The 22,879-nt window shown below is 43.9% G+C and overlaps 1 protein-coding gene across 1 annotated transcript in view; it reads right to left on the minus strand.

Annotated features, from left to right (window-relative positions):
* The window catches only part of LOC148522734 (retinal guanylyl cyclase 2-like), a 118,981-nt gene that overhangs the window by 78,859 nt on the left and 17,243 nt on the right, over positions 1-22,879 (minus strand). Inside the window, exons 4-5 of the mRNA XM_088473809.1 lie at positions 13,274-13,358; positions 3,077-3,173 (exon numbers count right to left, since the gene is read on the minus strand). Coding sequence (XP_088329935.1) covers positions 3,077-3,173; positions 13,274-13,358 — 182 coding nt within the window. The remainder of the gene's footprint in view (positions 1-3,076; positions 3,174-13,273; positions 13,359-22,879) is intronic.

A 22,879-nucleotide genomic window follows, 5' to 3' on the forward strand; every position in this document is an offset into this window, starting at 1 on the left:
GTAGAGCCAGTTTGTGCAGGGCCAGATTAATTGCCAGCTTGTTTTGTGGGGGCCCAAACGAACCAATCATTTCAGCCACAGTCGTGTGGCAGACCCTGGCGCTGAAATGATTGGTTTGTTAAAGTGTGCATGTCCTGTTTACACAACATAAGCATGGGTGGAAGGGCCCAAGGACAATTCCATCTTGCACCTCTTTTTTTTCTTTGCATTATGTACTGTTTGGGGCCTAGTTTTTCAAACTGCCATCCTGTCTGCCACTGCAGTGTCACTCCTAGATGGGCCACGTGTTTGTGCCGCCCACTCGTGTCGCTTAGCATAGTCATCCATCTAACTCGGTGCAACCTTTTGGACATAAAAACACTATTGTGAGGTGTGAGGTGTTCAGAATAAACTGGAAATGAGTGGAAATTAAGTATCTTGAGGTTAATAATAGCATAGGAGCAGAAAAATCAACACATTCTGTGATTTTAGCTGTTTGTATGCTTTTTAAAAAAAAATACAGATCCAAAACACAAAACCCAGAACCCAAAACACCGAAGGGTGGTTTTGGCAAAACCAATCCAGATCCAAAACACGAAGAAAGATCCAGATCCAAAACCAAAACACAAAACACGAAAAGTGGCCGATGCACACCCCTAGTTCAAACCCAGGTCTGGTTGACAGTACAGGGAAAAAATTACGTAGGGTCTCCCTGGACTCAGTACAACCAGCACTGGACTATGGGAACCAGGGCTGGTTCTGGATTTACAGGGAAAAACTGACGTAGGGTCTCCCTGTAAATCACAGAACCAACCCTGGACCCTTTCTAACGGGGGCATCATGCCACAGCCAGGGGAGCCCTATCACTGGGCCCCCGAGCGGCAGCATCAGCCCTGACCGCTAGTCAGCCCAGGCCAGGGATCCCTGGGGAGTTGGAGACCCCTCCAATAAAGGGGTCTCCCTCTCCAGGGCACCCCTAGCCTAGGCTGATAGCCCGGGGCTATCCCCGCCACCCCTGGGCGGTGGGTGGCGGGTTGATTGCGTGAGTGTTGTGTAAAAATAGAAGTATAAAAACATTGCCTTTCCAGCAGAACTGCAGGTCCCAGCAAGCCTCCCCCGCATGCTGGTACTTGGAGAACCACAAGTACCAGCATGCAGGGCATTAAGGGCCCACTGTGACCTGTAGTTCACACAGCACTCGCAAGCGGGTCGATGGTCCCCCACTGCGAATGCGCGAGACCCGGCCAGCGACGGTCGCTCCGTCGCTACGGGTCTCGCACCGAAGCGGGGAGGCTGTCGATTTTGAATGACAGCTTGCCCCGTTTTGGAGGCGGGCAGGGGGGGTGTCTGGCCAAACGGAGGCGTTCCCAAAGGAACGCCTGCCATTTGGGGACGGCCCCACTGACATCACGAGTGATATCAGTGGTGAGCTTCCGGCTCTATTAGAGCCGAAAGCTCACTGGGGCTTGTGGAAACGAGACCCTACCACAAGGGTCTCATCGCAAGCCCAGATGGTCGAGACCATCGCAACCATCACCTGGCCGCTTGCTAAAGCTGTGGGTGGTCACCCACAGCTTAGCTAGCAGCCAGGAGGCCATCTTTAAAAAAAACAGGGACGCCCTGTTTCAGAGCGAGCGCTCTCAAAGAGCGTCCGGCTCTGAGTCAGGCCCTCAGTACATTAGGGCTCATCCCTCACACCTCTGACTAAGGGGTGTGGGGAAATAACAAGTTAATTAGCATCAATTTAATTTTCTGTTCCCAGCAAGCCCTGGCAACTGTAATTTGCTTGGGTTTGATGGGACTGTTCTCCTTTGAGGTTCATGGTTTGGGTTCACCATTTCCCTTACAGTATAAAATACTTTTTAAATATATTTAAATAAGTTATTTCACTTTTTCTATATTACAAACTGTGAGCACTACTAGCTAGCCTGTTCTTAGTTTTTCTTTTTCTTTTTTTACAATCCTCCATCATTTGTATTCTGTTTTGACCTCTTATATATTAAAATGTATAAAACTGGGTTATCATCACACAACTCACCATTAAGATCCATCAGGATTTAAAACCATTTTACAAACAGCTTATAAAACGCTACTTCCGGTACAGGCTTAATTCCTGTCTAATGCAAAAAGGACATATGATAGTTATGTAATCAGTGTCTGATCCCTTTATGTATTTACGTTGGAACTATGCAAAAAAAGAGTTGAATTGAGTATACAATGTGTTCCTATGTTATATTTGAATTTTTACCATCGTATAGTAAATAGCTGTCTGTGTACATAAAAAAAAAATGATTGCATTAAAACAATCACAGGGCCATATGAAATATTACTCTTATTATTAACATTTATTTATACAGTGCTAGCAGCTAGCATATACCCTTATACCCTTATGCTTTACATTTGGGAAATAGGATAAAGCATTTTACAGAAGAAAGTAATTGTAATGCCCCATTAATAATGAATAAAATATTAATAATGATCTGCATATATAGTATTAATAAAACAAAGTAGATATATTATACTATAGGGCCAAATGTAATGGCTATCAGGTTTCTGAAAGTGCCAGTATTTTGTCAAGTTAGCAGTCAAATTTAAAACGGCAAAGTTTATTACGGCAAAAGCAGGTTGTTTTTGCCTTAATAAACATTGCCGTCTTAAATACAGTATGACTGTTAACTCGCCAAAGTCTTTGCACTTTCAGAAGCCCGATAGCTGTAACCTTTGGCCATAGTGAAGGTCATTTACAAAGCGCAAATTGGCCACTCTGCATTGCAAATGGAGTGTTGGACCCTCCATGTTTCGCTGGCAGAATTTGGCCCTAAATGTTGCCAGTCTTACTCCCAATAATAGTTTTAGTTTTGGAAAATTAATTTTTCCTATAAAATAGATGTACGGAAAATGTCTGAGAGATGGTTTTATTATTATTATTATTGTGTAGTAGTGACAGTAGGTGTAGTACTGTGGTTTTGGGAGCACATTTCTATACTATAGCACTCTCTGATTGCAGGGCAGAGAGACTGTTAAACACACACACTGTACAGTATGCCGGCAAACCAAGAACATGCTGCATGAAGTGATGAAAGCATCACGCTCTAACCTTAATACTCAGCTTCGGATTGATGAATGTCAGGTCTTCCAGAGACAGTAATATTCTGTTAGGTCCTTTGACCAGCTGGATCTGGAGGATGCTATGCCTGAAATGAAATAAGAGTTATACATAAGAAGTAACCTACAAAATTGTATAACCTGTGTTTCCCAATCCCACAGCAAGTGTCCAACTCGGGATCACCACCCCTAAACACAGTCAATTTATATAATACGAGAAGACCATCAAGAGATGGATTTCATCTTTAATTCCTTTAAAAGGACCTTGTGGTTTGATATGGCTCCAATGTCCTTTCTCAAGGTGTATTGTCTCCTTTAACAACATGTGTTACTCCACTGCTTGATGGTCTTCTCATATTATATAATAAAGAGTTATACATAGTTGACTGAGGTCGGACAGAGACACAAAACCTGATGCAGAGGTGGGAGCACTGCCAATTTGGGACGTAGTGGAGAATTGTTTTGCTACTGTGCATGTGTCTAAGTGACATGGCGCAAGCATCTAGAGTCTACTGTTAATTAAAGAACCCATTGGTGGGGGAGTGAGGGTTGCTCCTTTCCCCCTTCCCTTCCCTCATTACTCTTCTCATGAACCATGGCCTGCCGCCATACTGTTACGGAGTTTTAACATCCTCCTGGATGAGACGGTGACCGCTCTCCTTAGTAAATCACTGACTCCTTAGGAGGTTTTACAGAGTAACAAAGAAGGATCTCATGTTGGAATTGATCCTGGGTCCCCAGGTCCATGTTGGGCTGTATTTGATAATTTTATTTTTAGGTTGCTGAAATGCCGACACATACAGACGATGAACATATTGTTACATTTCATGTGAAACCTTAACTCAAAGTCATCATAACTGAACAACAGTATGAAAAGATTATATAGAGATAGACAAACGTATGTAACAATGGGGGTGGTAACAATAAGCGCCTGATCCTGGGTCGGACACATCGCGATCACTTTTCCATTCAGTCTGCTTGCTGTCCAGCACAAATTAGATTATCCTCCTGTTTATACCGCTTATCCGTTGCATGCGGAAGGCTGCGCAGCCCACTGTTTTTCCATCCGCATGCTGGGTGCAAGATATCCGTGTGAAACAAGCGCAACTTCCATCGATGCGCTCCAAGCGAGCCTGGAAGTCTGCACAAACGCCACAACACTGGCATGACACTCCAATGCAACAGATCTAATCCGAGCGTCCACACGATGACCGCCCACAAACGCCCATGGACGGATCAATCTGTTTGCACTTTCAATCTCCGTCCGTGTGTGTTTGCGCAGTTTGCAGGTACCGTCGAGATCCATCCACATTTGGACTTGCGTCCAATGCACAATCAGGCCCTAAATGTTACGGCCACGTAGTTATTTGCGCCTCCTATTTCTGGTTGTTTTAGATTTCATCTTTGTGGACTACAACACAGTAAATTCTCCTTATAAAAAAAACAAATCTGCCCAGTTTTACTTTTCCATGAAACATTAATGTCGTGATGTGAAAATAACTTTGTAATGCCAATCGTATTATCAGTAAGTATGTGCTGATTACATGTGTCCCGGGATACGCAGGAAAGATAACCCGCAACTTGTCGTTTCCGACCCATCCCGTCTGCAATTTCTAAAGCGTCAACTACTGTATGTCACCTTTCTCCAAACCCTGGAAACCAATTTCATTTCCATGTCATGAGGATTTGCAGCACATTTACACAATGAGAACAAATTAAGTTCTAGAGATTATTACTAGAAGCTGCCCCACAGGCTGCGGAACACCCTCCAGAGCGAGCCTCCATCTGCCCCAGCTGTTACTGATCTCTGCATTGTGCCAGATGCACTTTGCACCAACGGCTGGAATAATGTGGGGGCAAAGGGCTGCAGTTACGGGGCTGTCTACAACCTGATCCTGCCACAAATAAACTAAATGACTCATGTTTTCATGTTTTGCCTGTCAATTGCAGGGTAATACTGTATATGTTATTATTTATTGCATCATAGTTCGTACATCTCAGCAGTAAATGTCCTCTCCTCAAAAAACTCGGCCATTGGCATTTACCAACACTGTAAGCAAGCCTTGTGCAGAAGGGCCTACCTATTACGGGTATATTTACTAAAGGGCGGGTCTTTAGAAGTAGAGATGTTACCCAGAGCAACCAATCAGATTCTACTTAACATTTATCTAACACATTCTAGAAGATAATAGCTACAATCTGATTGGTTGCTATGGGCAACATATCCACTTCTAAAAACCCACACTTTATTATCTGATTTGCAATTGTCCTTGCTACAGTATATGCTTTTCACCAGCAGGTGTCACCAGGCCCCTCTGAAAGGAACTGCAGTTCTGGTTCCTGCCAGAGGTGCTGCTGTTTGACATTGCTGGAGATCGGGTGCCTGGTGATCAGCTAATTAGCAAGCATGGACCACACCTGGCAGATTGCTTTTTAGTCTGCCTGAAGCCAGCATTCTGTATGCTGGGCATATACTATACAATTATCTGTCAGATATGTATCCAATCTGGTTGGTTGAAATGAAAATCTGGTAATGTATGGGAGCCAATGACAATCGTCCATTTGCTCACAAATAGTGGAAAACAAACAAAATTGGTCGTTGAGACAAATTGGTTAAAAAACACACAAATTCAACCAATTTGAACAATTGTTTTTTGGCTGTTTTCCAGTGTTTAAAACCATATGATGGATTATCATTTGCTCCCATACATTACCAGGTTTTCATTCCAGGTTTAGAAGAGGAGAGAAAAAAAAGAAAAGACTCCTATCAGGGCACACTCCTGTGCTGTATTGATGGCTACAAAATTAGTATTGGAGAAATAGGACAAACTGATTACATCTAAGTGAGATCATGATCATATGTGACATTTACATTAATGTCTCAATTAGCAGACAGACCACCATATATTTACCCATTTAATATATCTGAAATAGATGTATTGATGTTGATATTAAAACTAAAGTTTATTAAATTCTTAAAATGAAACATAGACACTCGAAATCAACTTATTATACAAAGACAGCATAGACAAATAGAACATTAATAGTGTATGATACACTATATCTATTAACAGTGATCCACTATATCCAGGTCTATTTGACAGTACTGGAAGTATAGTTATAAATATTTGCTAATGATATACACAATTGAAATCGACAATTCATCGAAATGCCACCCTAAATAGTACACATGCGATAATTCACTTATCACAGAGATCATGCATATGGTGCTGGGGGTATAGTTATAAATATATGCACAATTGGAATAGATAATTCATCAAAGTACCACCCTACCTAGTACACATATTAAGATGCAATATTTCAATGATCACAGGAAACATACATATGGTATGTCTAGTGAAAGTAGTCCCTCAATAATCCACCGGAACCAGTGAAAAAATAATACATAGGATGAGCCCACCACAGCCTTCTAATGTGATATTAGTTAATAAAGGTGTAATGTACTGTTATCTAGGGTAGGATATTCTAAGGTTGAGTGGATCCACCTGTATATTTAGATATACAAATAACATATAAATATAAAAAACATGTATCACAATTGACATACAAAACTAAAGGCGAAATAATAAACAAATACATACAACATGCAAAAGGTATAATGATACCACAATATTAAAATGCTGAACACCACGGATACCACCTATATATATAATATGAAGGTTATTAGAGGTGTCCCTCTATTCCGATCTGGGAGAGTACATATGGTACTAAATATTTTCCTGATATAGATACAGGTATAGAGTGGTGTGCTTATATGCCCAGGATCTGCTGTTGCCTGTCTTATATATTAGAGGACAGGGAATGAGAGTCCCAGGAACTGGCACCAGAAATTAGAAAGCTGCTTCCGCTGTTACGGCCCAGTCTCACCAGTATCCCTGTTGCCGTACAGCAGCGCAGGGAATCCAGGCAGCTGGCTATAATGAGAGAGCAGGAAAAAGTAGAAGGAAGAAAGTACCTGCCAATATTGTCTCCCTTCTGTATGATCGTCCGTGGTGCAGGGGTCCACAGTGTGTATTTGTTTATTATTTCGCCTTTAGTTTTGTATGTCAATTGTGATACATGTTTTTTATATTTATATGTTATTTGTATATCTAAATATACAGGTGGATCCACTCAACCTTAGAATATCCTACCCTAGATAACAGTACATTACACCTTTATTAACTAATATCACATTAGAAGGCTGTGGTGGGCTCATCCTATGTATTATTTTTTCACTGGTTCCGGTGGATTATTGAGGGACTACTTTCACTAGACATACCATATGTATGTTTCCTGTGATCATTGAAATATTGCATCTTAATATATGTACTAGGTAGGGTGGTACTTTGATGAATTATCTATTCCAATTGTGCATATATTTATAACTATACCCCCAGCACCATATGCATGGTCTCTGTGATAAGTGAATTATCGCATGTGTACTATTTAGGGTGGCATTTCGATGAATTGTCGATTTCAATTGTGTATATCATTAGCAAATATTTATAACTATACTTCCAGTACTGTCAAATAGACCTGGATATAGTGGATCACTGTTAATAGATATAGTGTATCATACACTATTAATGTTCTTATTTGTCTATGCTGTCTTTGTATAATAAGTTGATTTCGAGTGTCTATGTTTCATTTTAAGAATTTAATAAACTTTAGTTTTAATATCAACATCAATACATCTATTTCAGATATATTAAATGGGTAAATATATGGTGGTCTGTCTGCTAATTGAGACATTAATGTAAATGTCACATATGATCATGATCTCACTTAGATGTAATCAGTTTGTCCTATTTCTCCAATACTAATTTTGTAGCCATCAATACAGCACAGGAGTGTGCCCTGATAGGAGTCTTTTCTTTTTTTTCTCTCCTCTTCTAAACCTTGATAATATTTACTCCTGGGATGCACCTCCAGTTTTTGAAATATACCTAGATACGTGTATCCAATAAATCTATAATTAGATCATTAGAATTAACTGTTTTCCTGTGCAATCAATCTTCTTCCCCTTTTCCTGTATGACAGGTTTTCATTCCAACCAGCCAGATTGGACAGATATCTGACAGATGTTCTTGGTCTGATGTTAAGAGGGCACTTTTATCCTGGTCCTGTCTGCTTTCTGGTTTTCTGGATTACTAGCCAAGTTCATCTGCATTTTCAAAGTAAAGTTTCATGTGTCTGAGAATCCTGCTATACCTGATACAGCCTGTTATTACCTGATACTCAATATTTTGTTTATTTGTTTCCTGTTATTCATGTTCTGGACTCATGTACTTTCAAATCACAGTATCAGTAAAGCTGGGCATACACGTCCAGATAAAATGCCTGTCAGACCGACAGACATTTTATCTGGCAGCCTGCCAGCCGCAAATGTCCGCGGCATACACTGTGACATTACTTATACCCCTTTTACACCAGAGCAAAAACCTGGGTTTTTACTGGGTCTACCCGAGTCGCAGCTCAGTGTAAAAGGGTCACTGAAAAATAACCCAGGTCAAGTGACCCAGCAATCCAACCCAGGTAGCTACCAGGGTTGGACCCAGGATGGACCAGAGTAATGGTGCAGTGTAAACGGTGCAACCCGGGTTATCTGACCTGGGTCACGCCTAAAATGAGCTGATTGGTGGTTGTGGGGCATTCACCTCCCACTTTTTATGATCTCACAGGTTTAGCAGGACCTGTGTTCAGTGTGAACAGGGCTGACCTGGTAGTAACCCAGATCGAAGGTGCAGTGTAAATGGGTCTAACCTGGATCTGACCAGGGTTGGAACCATGTCCAAAAACCCAGGTCGGACCTGGGTTTTAGGTGGAAAAGAGGTATTAGTGTATTTGCCTGACATCTGCGCTCCGCCCCCGTGGGGAGGAGACATTTCCCTGTTCCTTCCATGGGAAGGAACACAAGAAATGTCTGTCTGTCGGCCGTGGCTGGGCATACACTGCCCGATGCGGCCGACCGTTTACCTCATAAATATCGCATCGGACGGGCATGCTGGACAATTCGGCATGCCCGTCCGATCGCCACAATAATTGTAGCGTTTATGGCCAGCTTAAAGCTTAAGGAACTTAGGGCCCGATTCAGACCCACTCGCTAAGATGCATACTCTTGCTGCTGCCGATGGTAAAGTTCAGGACGCGTTCGCTCGCTGCGCATAGACAGCCCAGCAGAGTGAGTGACAGGGGAAGCCATTTGTAGGTGGTAACAGGGACTGGCCATTAGAAACGGGGGAGTGGAGGTGTAAACGCAGGCGTGCCTGAGCATCTCAGCGGCGTGTTACAGGTGTGCATAATTATAGGACAGCATCATAGTACACGTCACCTGGCTGGTTTTTACACTGAAGTGCTCGCAGTGTTTGCGGCAGGGTATGGTCAACCTCAAGTGCTGCAATAGCATCCGATGTTACCCGATGTTCCGATGGTTGCATACACTTCATGACGTACACAAGTGGGCATCTTAAGACAGGCTGGTGGGTGTCTGCATACACTATGTGATCGCTCTCTAAGAAATACTGGGCGTGCTAATGCATTGCTGTGTGGTAGCACTGCCTACGCAATTTGCATGCACATCGTGCGAGCGGCTCTGAATCAGGCCCTTAATTCATTTGTATATTACCAGTCTGCTGTTTATTCCTGGACTCTGTTTAATTTTATCAGCACTATCCGACCACAACTATAGTTAAGTTTTTATATTTCTGCAATAAACTCATTGTATTTCACTGCTACATCGTGACTCTGGTGCATTCCTGGGGGGTTCTCATAACACTGACTGTTGCTCAATTTGTAAGTGGCCAATATGGCTCCTGAAGGGATAAGAGAGGCAGCAGAACTGTTAAGAAGACACAAACCTACTTTCCTAGCTGCTGGAAAGGGTAGGATAAATATGGTAAGGGTCCCATGATCCTCTCATCTCTCGGCCCTGCAGAACTCGTGGCTGTAATTATTGGGGGTCTTTGATCTCCACCCATATACTGTATGTGTGTGTATGTATATAAAATAAATATATTATATACTGTGTGTATATATATATATAGTTATACACAGGTTTATAACTGTTTTAAACAGAGCATTAATTGTAATTAAGCTTGGGGTGGGAAATGTCTTCCATCCTACACATACTGTATCAGGCAATTTTGGCATATGCCAGGGTGGCTGTACCTGGCAGTATTGGGGGCTCGTCTGGGTTCATAGGCTCCGGTTAATATGAGTTTCTTAGTAGAGTTGTACATTGACGGCTCTGTTATCAGTGGTTGACTATTTTAAACTTTCGACTAGAAACCATCAATGGTTAAGTCATCTGTGGTTTAACTTTGCACAGGTGCAGACCACGGCCGGAAATCGCAATCGGTGGCCTCCCATCAACGGTGAAACTAGTTACCATCACTATAAGACCAATTCTCATTACTCTTTGTTTTCAGTTCCAAACTAGTCTGCACATAATACAGTAAAAGTCTGTGAATGTAAAGCTCCGCACACACGATCGTTGTCTGATCGTCCTGCATGTGCTTTATGTTCGATATCGAACATCCAGTACATGCACCAATGCCCCAACGACCCGCCATCAACGATCGTGGGTCCCTATAGTAACCTACAGTAACCAGGCCAACCTGGTCGATATCGACAAGGTTGGCCTGCATGCTCGGGCAATGGTCGATATTGACTATCTGTGCCCGTGCATCGACCATCGTTTGGTAGTTTGAAGGGGCCAAAAACTGGACAATTTTAACTATAATGATATGATCGTTATCGTACAAATCGACCAGTAATATCTGACTGTGTGTATGCACCATTAGGAACATCTGAATTCTTTCTTATGTAACAATGGGTCTGATGGACGAAATGCCAATATTATTTCCAACGTGGTGCACATTAAGATGCACCACCGAATATTGTACCAGCCATATGGAGGCTCAGTTTATCTGTCTGAAGATGGGCGTCAGTATCAGCACAGCAGTCACTGATCGCGACACGCCCGTGAAGCCACCTTCTCCATTACCATGCCCGCTGTAATGACCTCTCCCAGCGTCCAAATTAGTTCTGCGACTCCCGGAGTTAGCCATTGGCATGAATGCGCAGTGCGGCTCGGATACATGTGCAGACTAAAAACTGTTGGAATATGGAGTGCACTACTGCGCTGCCTCCATAAATGCTTCTTAGTTGAAGCATTTTACCTAACCAAGATGGCCGCTGTTTGGTGTATGAGAGTCACAGTGGAACACGGAATATTCAATTTAGCTCTAGAGACTGTGCTATCGTATCCTGCATATTGACCTGTATATACTGCGTATCCTTGTATACTTCTGCTGCCAACATACATCACCGGCTGGTGCTCTGTATGTTCCGTCACACTCCGCTCCATCCAGATGAACTAGTGTGTAACTGTGAGTATGGCTGTAACTACTACAGATGTGTTCTCTTGCACCTTTGCCGATGGCACTATGCAATCCTATGGACTCGCGGGTGCGAACCCAATGCGTCTATCCACTCGTGGGAGCACGCCTTGTGCCATGCGTGACGCTAATTGCCACGTATGTAGTAAAGATGCGCATGACTTGAATGGATACTCATATCGGCATACGGTAGTAACTCAGGCTTGTACACTAGGGAAGGATGGGAACAGGTATGGTATGACTTGTCTACATTCAGAAGATCGACATTCAGTGTGTCTACACCAGAGAATGTCAAAATATGGTTTTTGCAGATTATAACCTAACCCTAATCCTAACCTTAACTATAAAACTCAACACAAGCTTTGTCGACATGTTAAATGTCAACATTCTGAACGTGTAGACTTTTTAACCCTGACCTAAATTCATGTCGACAGTTTAGTTATTGAACTGACTGTCCACATTGACTGTTAACAAAGTGGTGTCAACATTCTAAATGTCAACCAGACGACCTGTTACTGTGGGAGCAGATAATTGGACAGAGATAAATGTACTATGCACTCTTCCCTAATCGCCTATTAGGGAGAGAGCCAGGGAATTCTATCCAAAAGTTACAAAGAAGTATATTTCATATATCATAGCTCACTTGCTCCAAGACAAGAGCTGTATAAAGGAGTAATTTATTGTTTGTGTTTTGTATTTTAAACTCTTCTAATAAAAAAATCAGTAAGAATAATCCTCATGTTAAATTTCCACTACTAAAAAGTATTTTATACAGTAAGTGAAAATTTACTCATCATAACATTGTCAGGTAATTGATGGTGCTGGAGCATTGGGAGGGCGATGGATGGTGTTGCTGGGTGGCAGATGGTGTGTGTCGACTAGATGGTGTTGGTGACTTGGGAAGGAGAGGGTATTGGTAGGCTGGGAGAAAGATGGCATTGGAAGGGAGATGGTGTTGGTGGACTGTTTAAGAAGATAAAGAGAGATGGTGTTGGTGGACTATTAAGAAGATAAAGAGAGATGGTGTTGGTGGACTATTAAGAAGATAAAGAGAGATGGTGTTGGTGGACTATTAAGAAGATAAAGAGAGATGGTGTTGGTGGACTATTAAGAAGATAAAGGGAGATGGTGTTGGTGGACTATTAAGAAGATAAAGAGAGATGGTGTTGGTGGACTATTAAGAAGATAAAGAGAGATGGTGTTGGTGGACTATTAAGAAGATAAAGAGAGATGGTGTTGGTGGACTATTAAGAGGATAAAGGGAGATGGTGTTGGTGGACTATTCAGTAGATAAAGGGAGATGGTGTTGGTGACTTGGGAAGGAGAGGGTATTGGTAGGCTGGGAGAGAGATTGCATTGGAAGGGAGATGGTGTTGGTGGACTATTAAGAAGATAAAGGGAGATGGTGTTGGTGGACTATTAAGAAGGTAAAGGGAGATGGTGTTGGTGGGGGGAGGGAGATGGTAATGGAGACCCATCTTTACTACACTACAATAAACCTGACACCTGGTCAAGCACCTGGACTGTTTGGTGTAGCTGCAGGTCCGGTAGTGATGCTAATAACTCTGCATACCGCTGACAAATACCGCACACATAGCAACAAAGACATTGCCCTCGACACTGCGTCCAACTCTCAATCAGGCTCACTTTGTACCTTTCAGCAAGGGAAAATGAACGTGTACTTGTTAAACTTCAGGAGCACATCCTCTCCACACTCCTCACATCCTAGTTATGTCCTATAATCCCATTCACATCCTGCAAACTAGAACATCTGCACATGGATTTACCTGATGAGATAAGAGACTGCAACACCGCCTAGAGCCAAGGCAAACACCAGCCCGAACACCAGGATGACGATAGATGGTTCAATGCCTGGAATACACAGAGAACGTCAGCTAGAGCAGCAGAGGTACATCGAGGTGCATTTGTAGGATATAATCACACATGGCCTCACATACAGTAGTTATTTGTACACAAGCAAAATCTCTGGAATATGGATTATCAAGTTTCGATCAGTTTTTTTTTTACATCAATGTGAGATTCCATAGGAAGCACATTCAGTGCCATTTCCTGTGTACACAGAGATTCCTTGGTACTGGCTGCAAATAGTGAAAAGTGAAGAAGTGAGGGGGGGGATGAGTGATCGAGGCAAAGAATGAGAGTGAGGGTCGGGATGGAAGAATGAGAGAGGGGTGGCATGAGAGGGAGAATGAGTGAAGGGTGGCATGAGGGAGAGAAGGATAAAGAGAGGATGAAAAATTAAGGCATTGAGTTAGAGGGATGGAGGGAGAGAAGAGAGGGATGGATGGAGAGAATGAGAGGGATGGATGGAGGTAGAGGATGAGAAATCTGGAGGGAGGGAATGAGAGAAGGAGGGAGAGAATGATAAATGGAGGGAGAGAATGAAATGGGTAGAGGGAGTGAATGAGAAGGATGGATGGAGAGAAATGGAGGGAGATAATTAGATGAATGGAGGGAGAGAATGAGAGATATGGAGGGAGAGTGGCAGCATGATCGGCCGTTACTCATCACTGTGCCAGGATCCATGGGCTTGGGTGTTCTGTTGCCGTGTGTAGGTGGTGAGTGGTGGGCTGAGTATGCTCCCCAGGGTCTGCTACTGTAGGTTTTCCACACGTGTGCATCCTGGTACCCGCGGTGGCGGGCATGGCTGCAGCAATGTTGGTCCTTGCCACCTGACTAGTCTCTCCCAATGGTAGTCCTGCGGTCACTCAGCTGATCTCCTGATCCAATGACCAACTGCCTAGAGCTATTTAGGTCTGACTCCAGGAACAGGAAGTTGCCTGATCAACTTCATTTACTTCATGTCTTCAGTGTTCCAGTGACTGAGTACTATTTCTTCACTCCAGGCTCCCTGTTGTCTTCAACTTCCAGTGAATTCCAGCGATTCTCTCTGCAGTGTGCAGTTCAGCACTCAAGCTGATTCCCTGTGTTATATGTATCAGCTCTCATGCTGATTTCTGGTGTGCTGTTCAGCTCTCATGTTGACTCCCTGTGTTACATGTTTTAGCTGTTAGCTGATTACCAGTGTTCCAAGTTTCACCTCTCATGCTGATTTCCCTGACATGTTCAGCTCTCACATTGTTCTCCAGTGTTGTTACTCTGAGCGAAGCTGCATCTGGATCTCTGGTGTTTCTTACAGCATTCAGTGTTTGGATAGCAAGTCAGTCTCAGGATCTTGTGTGTTTCCCAGAGCAAACCTGCGTATGGTCTATTTCCAGTGCCACTCCTTTCTCCAGTGTTTCCCAGTGCCATCCCAATTCTAGTATTATATATCTGTCTTCTGCCACTCCCAGGTACCTGTCCAGAGGGCAGCGATCTGCTCACTTGGTGTGGGTGAAACCCAATTCCCAATAGGAGAGGTCACTGGTGAATACCACCAAGTGGCTTAAACTCCGTGCCTCTGGGCAGGTCTAGCCAAACCTGGGTTTGGTCACAATAGGAAGACATTATTTCTGTCACCCCCATCAGTTGCTGCTCTACCACCCTAATCCTCCGGTACTTGACCTCTACAGAGGTATCCCTAGTGCCCGGTTGTGACAGAAAAAATGAGAGATATGTAGGGAGAGAGTGATGGATGGAGAGAATTAAATAGATGCAGGGAGGGAGAGACTGATAGATGGAGAGAGATGGAGGGATAGAATGATAAATGGGGGGAGAGAATGAGATGGGTAGAGGAAAAAATGAGAGGGATGGAGGGAGAGAATGATAGATGGAGGGAGTGAATGAGAGATTGAGGAGAAAATTGAGACCCAGAATACGAGGGATGGAGAGAGAGAATGAGATGGATGGAGGAAGAGAATGGGCGAGATGAAGGGAGAAAATGATGGAGGGAGAGAATGAGACGGATGGGGAAGGACATGAGATGGATAGAGGGAGAGAATGAGATGGATGGAGGGAGAGAATGAGATGGATGGACGGAGAGAATGAGATGGATGGAGGGAGAGAATGAGAGAAATGGAGGGAGAGAATTAATTAGATGGAGGGAGAGAATGAAGTAGATGGAGGGAGAAAATGAGAGAGGTGGAGGGAGAGAATGAGAGAGATGGAGGGAGAGAATGAGAGAGATGGACGGAGAGAATGAGATGGATGGAGGAAGAGAATGGGCGAGATGAAGGGAGAAAATGATGGAGGGAGAGAATGAGAGGGATGGGGAAGGACATGAGAAGGATGGAGGGAGAGAATGAGAGAGATGGAGGGAGAGAATGAGATGGATGTAGGGAAAAAATGAGAGAGATGGAGTGAGAGAATGAGATGGGTGGGGGAAGGACATGAGATAGATGGAGGGAGAGAATGAATGAGATGGAGGGAGAGAATGAATGAGATGGAGGGAGAGAATAAGCGTGATGGAGGGAGAAAATGAGCGTGATGGAGGGAGAAAATGAGCGTGATGGAGGGAGAGAATGAGAGGGATGGAGGGAGAGAATGAGAGGGATGGAGTGAGAGAATGAGATGGGTTGGGGAAGGACATGAGATAGATGGAGGGAGAGAATGAATGAGATGGAGGGAGAGAATGAATGAGATGGAGGGAGAGAATGAATGAGATGGAGAAAATGAGCGTGATGGAGGGAGAGAATGAGAGAGATTGAGAGAGAAAATGAGCGTGATGGAGGGAGAGAATGAGAGAGATGGAGGGAGAGAATGAGAGAGATGGAGGGAGAGAATGAGAAGGATGGAGGGAGAGAATGAGAGAGATGGAGGGAGAGGATGAGAGAGATGGAGAGAGAGAATGAATGAGATGAAGGGAGAAAATGATGGAGGGAGAGAATGAGAGGGATGGGGAAGGACATGAGATGGATAGAGGGAGAGAATGAGATGGATGGAGGGAGAGAATGAGATGGATGGACGGAGAGAATGAGATGGATGGAGGGAGAGAATGAGAGAAATGGAGGGAGAGAATTAATTAGATGGAGGGAGAGAATGAAGTAGATGGAGGGAGAAAATGAGAGAGGTGGAGGGAGAGAATGAGAGAGATGGAGGGAGAGAATGAGAGAGATGGACGGAGAGAATGAGATGGATGGAGGAAGAGAATGGGCGAGATGAAGGGAGAAAATGATGGAGGGAGAGAATGAGAGGGATGGGGAAGGACATGAGAAGGATGGAGGGAGAGAATGAGAGAGATGGAGGGAGAGAATGAGATGGATGTAGGGAAAAAATGAGAGAGATGGAGTGAGAGAATGAGATGGGTGGGGGAAGGACATGAGATAGATGGAGGGAGAGAATGAATGAGATGGAGGGAGAGAATGAATGAGATGGAGGGAGAGAATAAGCGTGATGGAGGGAGAAAATGAGCGTGATGGAGGGAGAAAATGAGCGTGATGGAGGGAGAGAATGAGAGGGATGGAGGGAGAGAATGAGAGGGATGGAGTGAGAGAATGAGATGGGTTGGGGAAGGACATGAGATAGATGGAGGGAGAGAATGAATGAGATGGAGGGAGAGAATGAATGAGATGGAGGGAGAGAATGAATGAGATGGAGAAAATGAGCGTGATGGAGGGAGAGAATGAGAGAGATTGAGAGAGAAAATGAGCGTGATGGAGGGAGAGAATGAGAGAGATGGAGGGAGAGAATGAGAGAGATGGAGGGAGAGAATGAGAAGGATGGAGGGAGAGAATGAGAGAGATGGAGGGAGAGGATGAGAGAGATGGAGAGAGAGAATGAATGAGATGGAGGGAGAGAATGAATGAGATGGAGGGAGAGAATGAATGAGATGGAGGGAGAGAATGAATGAGATGGAGGGAGAGAATGAATGAGATGGAGGGAGAAAATGAGCGTGATGGAGGGAGAGAATGAGAGAGATTGAGAGAGAAAATGAGCGTGATGGAGGGAGAGAATGAGAGGGATGGAGGGAGAGAATGAGAGGGATGGAGGGAGAGAATGAGAGGGATGGAGGGAGAGAATGAGAGAGATGGAGGGAGAGAATGAGTGGGATGGAGGGAGAGAATGGGAATGATGGAGGGAGAGAATGAGAGAGATGGATGGAGAGAATGAGAGAGATGGAGGGAGAGAATGAGAGAGATGGATGGAGAGAATGAGAGGGATGGAGGGAGAGAATGGGAGGGATGGAGGGAGAGAATGAAAGCATAGAGGTCCTGATTCAGAGATGGACGCAATGGCGATATGTTTATGCAGTTGAGCGATTATTGGTAATCCGCACATGCATCTGAGTCGCACTGTGACGTTGTCGCCTGCAGTGAGGATTTATTTATTCAAGTTACTGACAGGCAAGAGCCATTTGTGGGCGGCAACGGTGGGGTGGCGACTCAAACGCAGGTGTGTCTCAACCATTTTTAGAGTGTCTCAGCCAGTGACTGTGATCCCATACGCAGTAACACTTACTCTGGCGTTCCAGTTCCTGTGACCATAGGCTTAGTCAGGAGGACGATAATAGACCGATCTGTGGCTGAGCTGCGTCTGTACGCAGCCACTTGGATCTGGGAAGCCGCCAGTGGGTGTCTCAATACAAATCCAAGTGGCTGCGAAATTTGCATACAGGTATATTCAAACAACCGCTGAGTATAAATTCGCAGCTGTGGTGGCATTAGTGGTGGCATTAGCGCGCATCTTCCAATCATGCCTTAAAATCTAAATTCCAGTGCAATCATAATAACTGTCCAGCATTTGTGGGCTACATGCAAAAATGTACCCTGAATGCAGAACTAACACATGTATTTATACCATTTTCATTGAAACATGGTTTTCTCCAGATATAAAGTTACTTGCTGCTTTTTTGATTTGCTCCCAAATAAGCCACAATATCTCCACATACCCAACATATACCAACGCGCCAACATTTAGGGCTGCTGTAGAGAATGAAATATGACTTTGTGTTCCAGCTACTGCAATGACACCATATAGACTAGAGATGAGCGGGTCTTGTTCTATGAGAATCGGACCCATCCGAACTTCACGATCTGGGCTGGGATCTGAGTCCGGTTTGGGTTTTTGGGATCCAGGACTCAGATCCCAAAACGAGGCAAAACGTCATCCTACCGCTGTGAGAGTCTCGCGGGTTCTGGAATCTATAAAGGTCCCCGGTCATCAGCGCCATTTTCACTCCGGCTGTGGAGAACAGACGTATGTGTCCTCCAGGGGTGCTCTGTTGGTCTAAAGGTGCTCTGTCCGTCCATCAAAGGGGCTGCTGTGTCCTCCAGGGGTTCTCTGTCGGTCTAGCGGTACTATGCCCGTCCATCAAAGGAACTGCTGTGTCCTTCAGGGGTTCTCTGTCAGTCTAGGGCAGGGGTGGGGAACCTTTTTTCTGTTGAGGGCCATTTTGATATATAGAACATTATTCGCAGGCCTTGTACAGGCTACGCCCCCTCTGTGTGACATTACAAGGGGTGGGGCCACAATCGCCGGTGATTACAGCAATGCCCGGAGCATCTTTGGGATGCTCTGGGGAGCTGTAAGGGCAGCAGTGTGACTGTCTGAAGCTTCCTAAGGACGCTCCAGGTGGCACGGCTGCATAGATTCTGGCGGCAGTGTGCGATTCTAGGCACCCTGCTATCCAGATGAGGCTAGCAGAGAAAAGTTCAGAGGGCCAGACCAAATGATTCCGAGGGCCTTATACGGCCCCCGGGAAGAAGGTTCCTCATCCCTTGTCTAGGGGTACTATGCCCGTCCATCAAAGGGGCTACTGTGTTCTCCAGGGGTGCTCTGTCCATCCATCAAAGGGGCTGCTGTGTCCTCCATCAAAGGGGCTGCTGTGTCCTCCAGGGGTGCTCTGTCCATCCATCAAAGGGGCTACTGTGTTCTCCAGGGGTGCTCTGTCCATCCATCAAAGGGGCTGCTGTGTCCTCCATCAAAGGGGCTGCTGTGTCCTCCAGGGGTGCTCTGTCCATCCATCAAAGGGGCTACTGTGTTCTCCAGGGGTGCTCTGTCCATCCATCAAAGGGGCTGCTGTGTCCTCCAGGGGTGCTCTGTCCATCCATCAAAGGGGCTGTTGCGTCCTTCAGGGGTACCCAGTGTGAAAAAAACTAAAAGCTCTAATAATAATATTAATAATAATTTTTTTGTGTGTGCTGTACTCCAGTGTAATATACTGTATGTGTGTATATATATATATATATATTTATATATATATATATATATATATATATATATACTGTACATATGTGTATGTATGTATATATATATATATATATATAATATACATATTTTATTTATATTTTTAGTGTGATGCTGCCGGTCAGCCTGTAGTATTTATACACTTATTGTGACACTGTAAGTGAAACCGCAGTGTAATATTCCTAAAAAATATTGTGACACTAAGGGCCATATTCAATTTGGAGCGAAAAGTCCAATTTATCTCCGATGACGTCATTTTCGCCATTTTCACTTATCTCCATATTCACTTTCAAAGACTTTTTGCAGGTGCAGTTGAAGGACAAACTTAAAAACTAGTGAAATTGACTCAGGGGGAGTCCCCAAGTATACTGCAGGTGTTTTCTAGAATGCAGGTGGTTGCGGCAGGTGGATTTTTGAAGAATTTTTAAAAATCATTTTAGGGACTTAAAAATATGCTTGCACCCATTTTCATATACCCCAAATTTGATGGGACTAGTTATTTTTTCCAAAAAAGAAAGCTAAGTGCTATTCTTCACCACTTCTTCAAAGACGCATTTATGCACTTGCCACGGCTGTTTAAAAACCCCAATTGCCTTCTGCAGGCCAAATCAGTGGGTACCCATAGTGATCCCCCATGTCAGACCATCTTTAGGGGGGGTGACAAGCTGATTTCCCCAAAATAGACAGGACTTTTCGATACTTACCTTTCCTCTGGGTCCCGTTTTCGCCGATTCTTAACTGACTACGCCCGATACTTTATCCCAGGAAAAAACGTTGATGATGGCAAAAAGTCCGACCTCAGACTTTTCACCTCAAATTGAATATGGAACTATGTGGTAGCGCAGTGTATTGTTCCTAAAAAATATTGTTACACTGTAAGTGGTAGCAGTGTATTATTCCTAAAAAATATTGTGAAACTGAGTGGAACCGCAGTGTAATATTAATACAAAATATTGTGACACTGTAGGTCATTGATACCGCAGTGTAATTTTTAAAATTGGTACAAATTGATGTGTGTGTGTTGTACCCCACTTAGTTCGTGTTTGTTGATATGGAGAACGATCAGTTGAGAGGAGAGCAGGAACCACATACAGTACTCGTGCTTGAGCTGCTACCAGATATGATGATACTAGTCCGTCTACATCATCTACTAAAGCTGATGCCCAAGGGCATACAGGGATTAAGTCAGGGCATCTAATATCAAAGAAGCAATCTTTTACATTCGTAAAGAAAAACAATAAAGGAAAAGTTAGCTGCAGAAAGACATAAAATTGGCAATATGCGTCTCACCACACGAAGTGGCAAGGAAAGGCCTTTATTTATGACTTGTGGTTCTGCATTTTATGATGATGTAAGCCCTTCTCTCTGTAGATGTTAGAATCGTTAGGGCACAGGAACCAACTGTGTGCTCACAAATCCCTGAGGAGAGTCTAAGGGGTACATTTACTAAAGTGAGAGTCATTGGCATTTACCAACACTGTAAGCAAGCCTTGTGCAGAAGGGCCTACCTATTAAGGGTATATTTACTAAAGGGCGGGTCTTTAGAATTGAGATGTTGCCCATAGCAACCAATCAGATTCTACTTAACATTTAACTAGACCTTCTAGATGATAATAGCTAGAATCTGATTGGTTGCTATGGGCAACATCTCCACTTCTAAGAACTTAAATATTTCGGCGGCTGCCATGTGTGAGCTTGACCTTTCCAATACTGTACTTGAAGAGGAGCCTCCTTCCACCACTTGTGCGTCCTCTGCAAATGTGGGGATGAGCAACACAATCAAGCAAAATCAAGGATGCTTCTGTGGAAGTGCACCAGGATGAGGAGGATATTTGTGTAGCTGACGCTAAAAAAGATGTTGATGATGAGGATGTAGTTTGTGTAAATCAGGGAAACAGTTGATGCCCATGATAATGAAAAGCCCATTGTCATGCCCATTGTCAAATCCACTTCTTATGTGTGGAGTCATTTGTACTGAATCCAGACAACAATTGTCAAGCCATCTGTAGCCATTGTGAAGCCAGAGTAAGTAGAGGTAGGGACCTCAACCATCTAGGAACCTCCTCCCTGTTACGTCATTTGCAGCGAGTTCATGGAACATTTTTGGGAAAATCAGAAACTGGTGCTGAAAAAATAACAACAGAGTGCACCATAAGTTAGCTCCCTTCCCTCAGCTAGATCCCAGCACCTGCAATCTCCACCGCCAACACCTTCATCATCAATATCTTCACTAATAATCAGAGGTAGTTCTGCATCCAGGATAAGGCAAGGTGACTTCTCCTTTATCCAGTATTCCTCAGAAGAATCCTTGAGTGCTAGGCCTGCTTCTGCTGCTGGGAGTGGATCTTCATCCCAGAAAAGGACCAAGAAAATTATAATAACTTATAAATGAATAACAAGCAGTCCAGTATCAGCTACCAGCAGTTTGGACCAGCACATGCAATCTCCACCACCAACATTCTCATCATCAATCTCCTCCTTAATGATTGGAGGTAGTCCTTCCAAAATATTGTTTTGTGGGAGCCCAAACAAACCAAGGACTTCAGCCACAAAAGTGTCAGTCCTAGTCGCTAAAGTGCTTGGTTTGTTAAACTGTGCATGTCCTTTTTAATATCCCACATAAGAATGTGTGGGAGGGCCCAAGGATAATTCCATCTTGCACCTCTTTTCTTGACATTTTGCACAATTTGGGTAATGTTTCATAGATGTCCTAGATTTTTTCAAACTGCCGTGCATTTGTGCCGCTGCTCTGTCGCTTACTTTAGTCAGCCAGCTTGCTGCAGCCTTTGGCCTATATTGGTGAAAAGTAGTGAAAACAATATTGTGAGCTGTGAGGTGGTTAATAAATACTGGCATGAAAATGATTGTTATTAAGGTTGATAATACTGTAGGAACAAAAACAAGCCCAAATTATGTGATTTTAGCTGTTTTTATAAAAATTTTTAGAAAAATCCAAAACATGCAACGGCGGTTTTGCAAAACCAAATCCAGATCCAAAACCTGGAAGAAGATACAGATCCAAAAAAAAAACCACAGGGATCGCCACACATCCATTATATAGACTGGTAAAGCCCCCGATGACTAAGTATTGATCTCGCTGCGAGAGATACTTACATATCCAACTCGCAGCGGGGGAAACCTGACACCGGAGCAATTCATCAGTGCTCCGGTATGGGGACAGCTGCTCCGAAAAGCAGCAGTCCCCTCTGTTAGTATCGCAGCTACAGAAGTAGCTGCGTTACTTACCTCCTCCCTGTCAGCACGGCTATGCATACGTGATCCGAGTTCACGCATGCACAAAGCCGCCG

This window comes from Taudactylus pleione, unplaced genomic scaffold (genome assembly GCF_031769625.1).
Source record: "Taudactylus pleione unplaced genomic scaffold, aTauple2 ptg000140l, whole genome shotgun sequence".
NCBI lineage: Eukaryota > Metazoa > Chordata > Amphibia > Anura > Myobatrachidae > Taudactylus > Taudactylus pleione.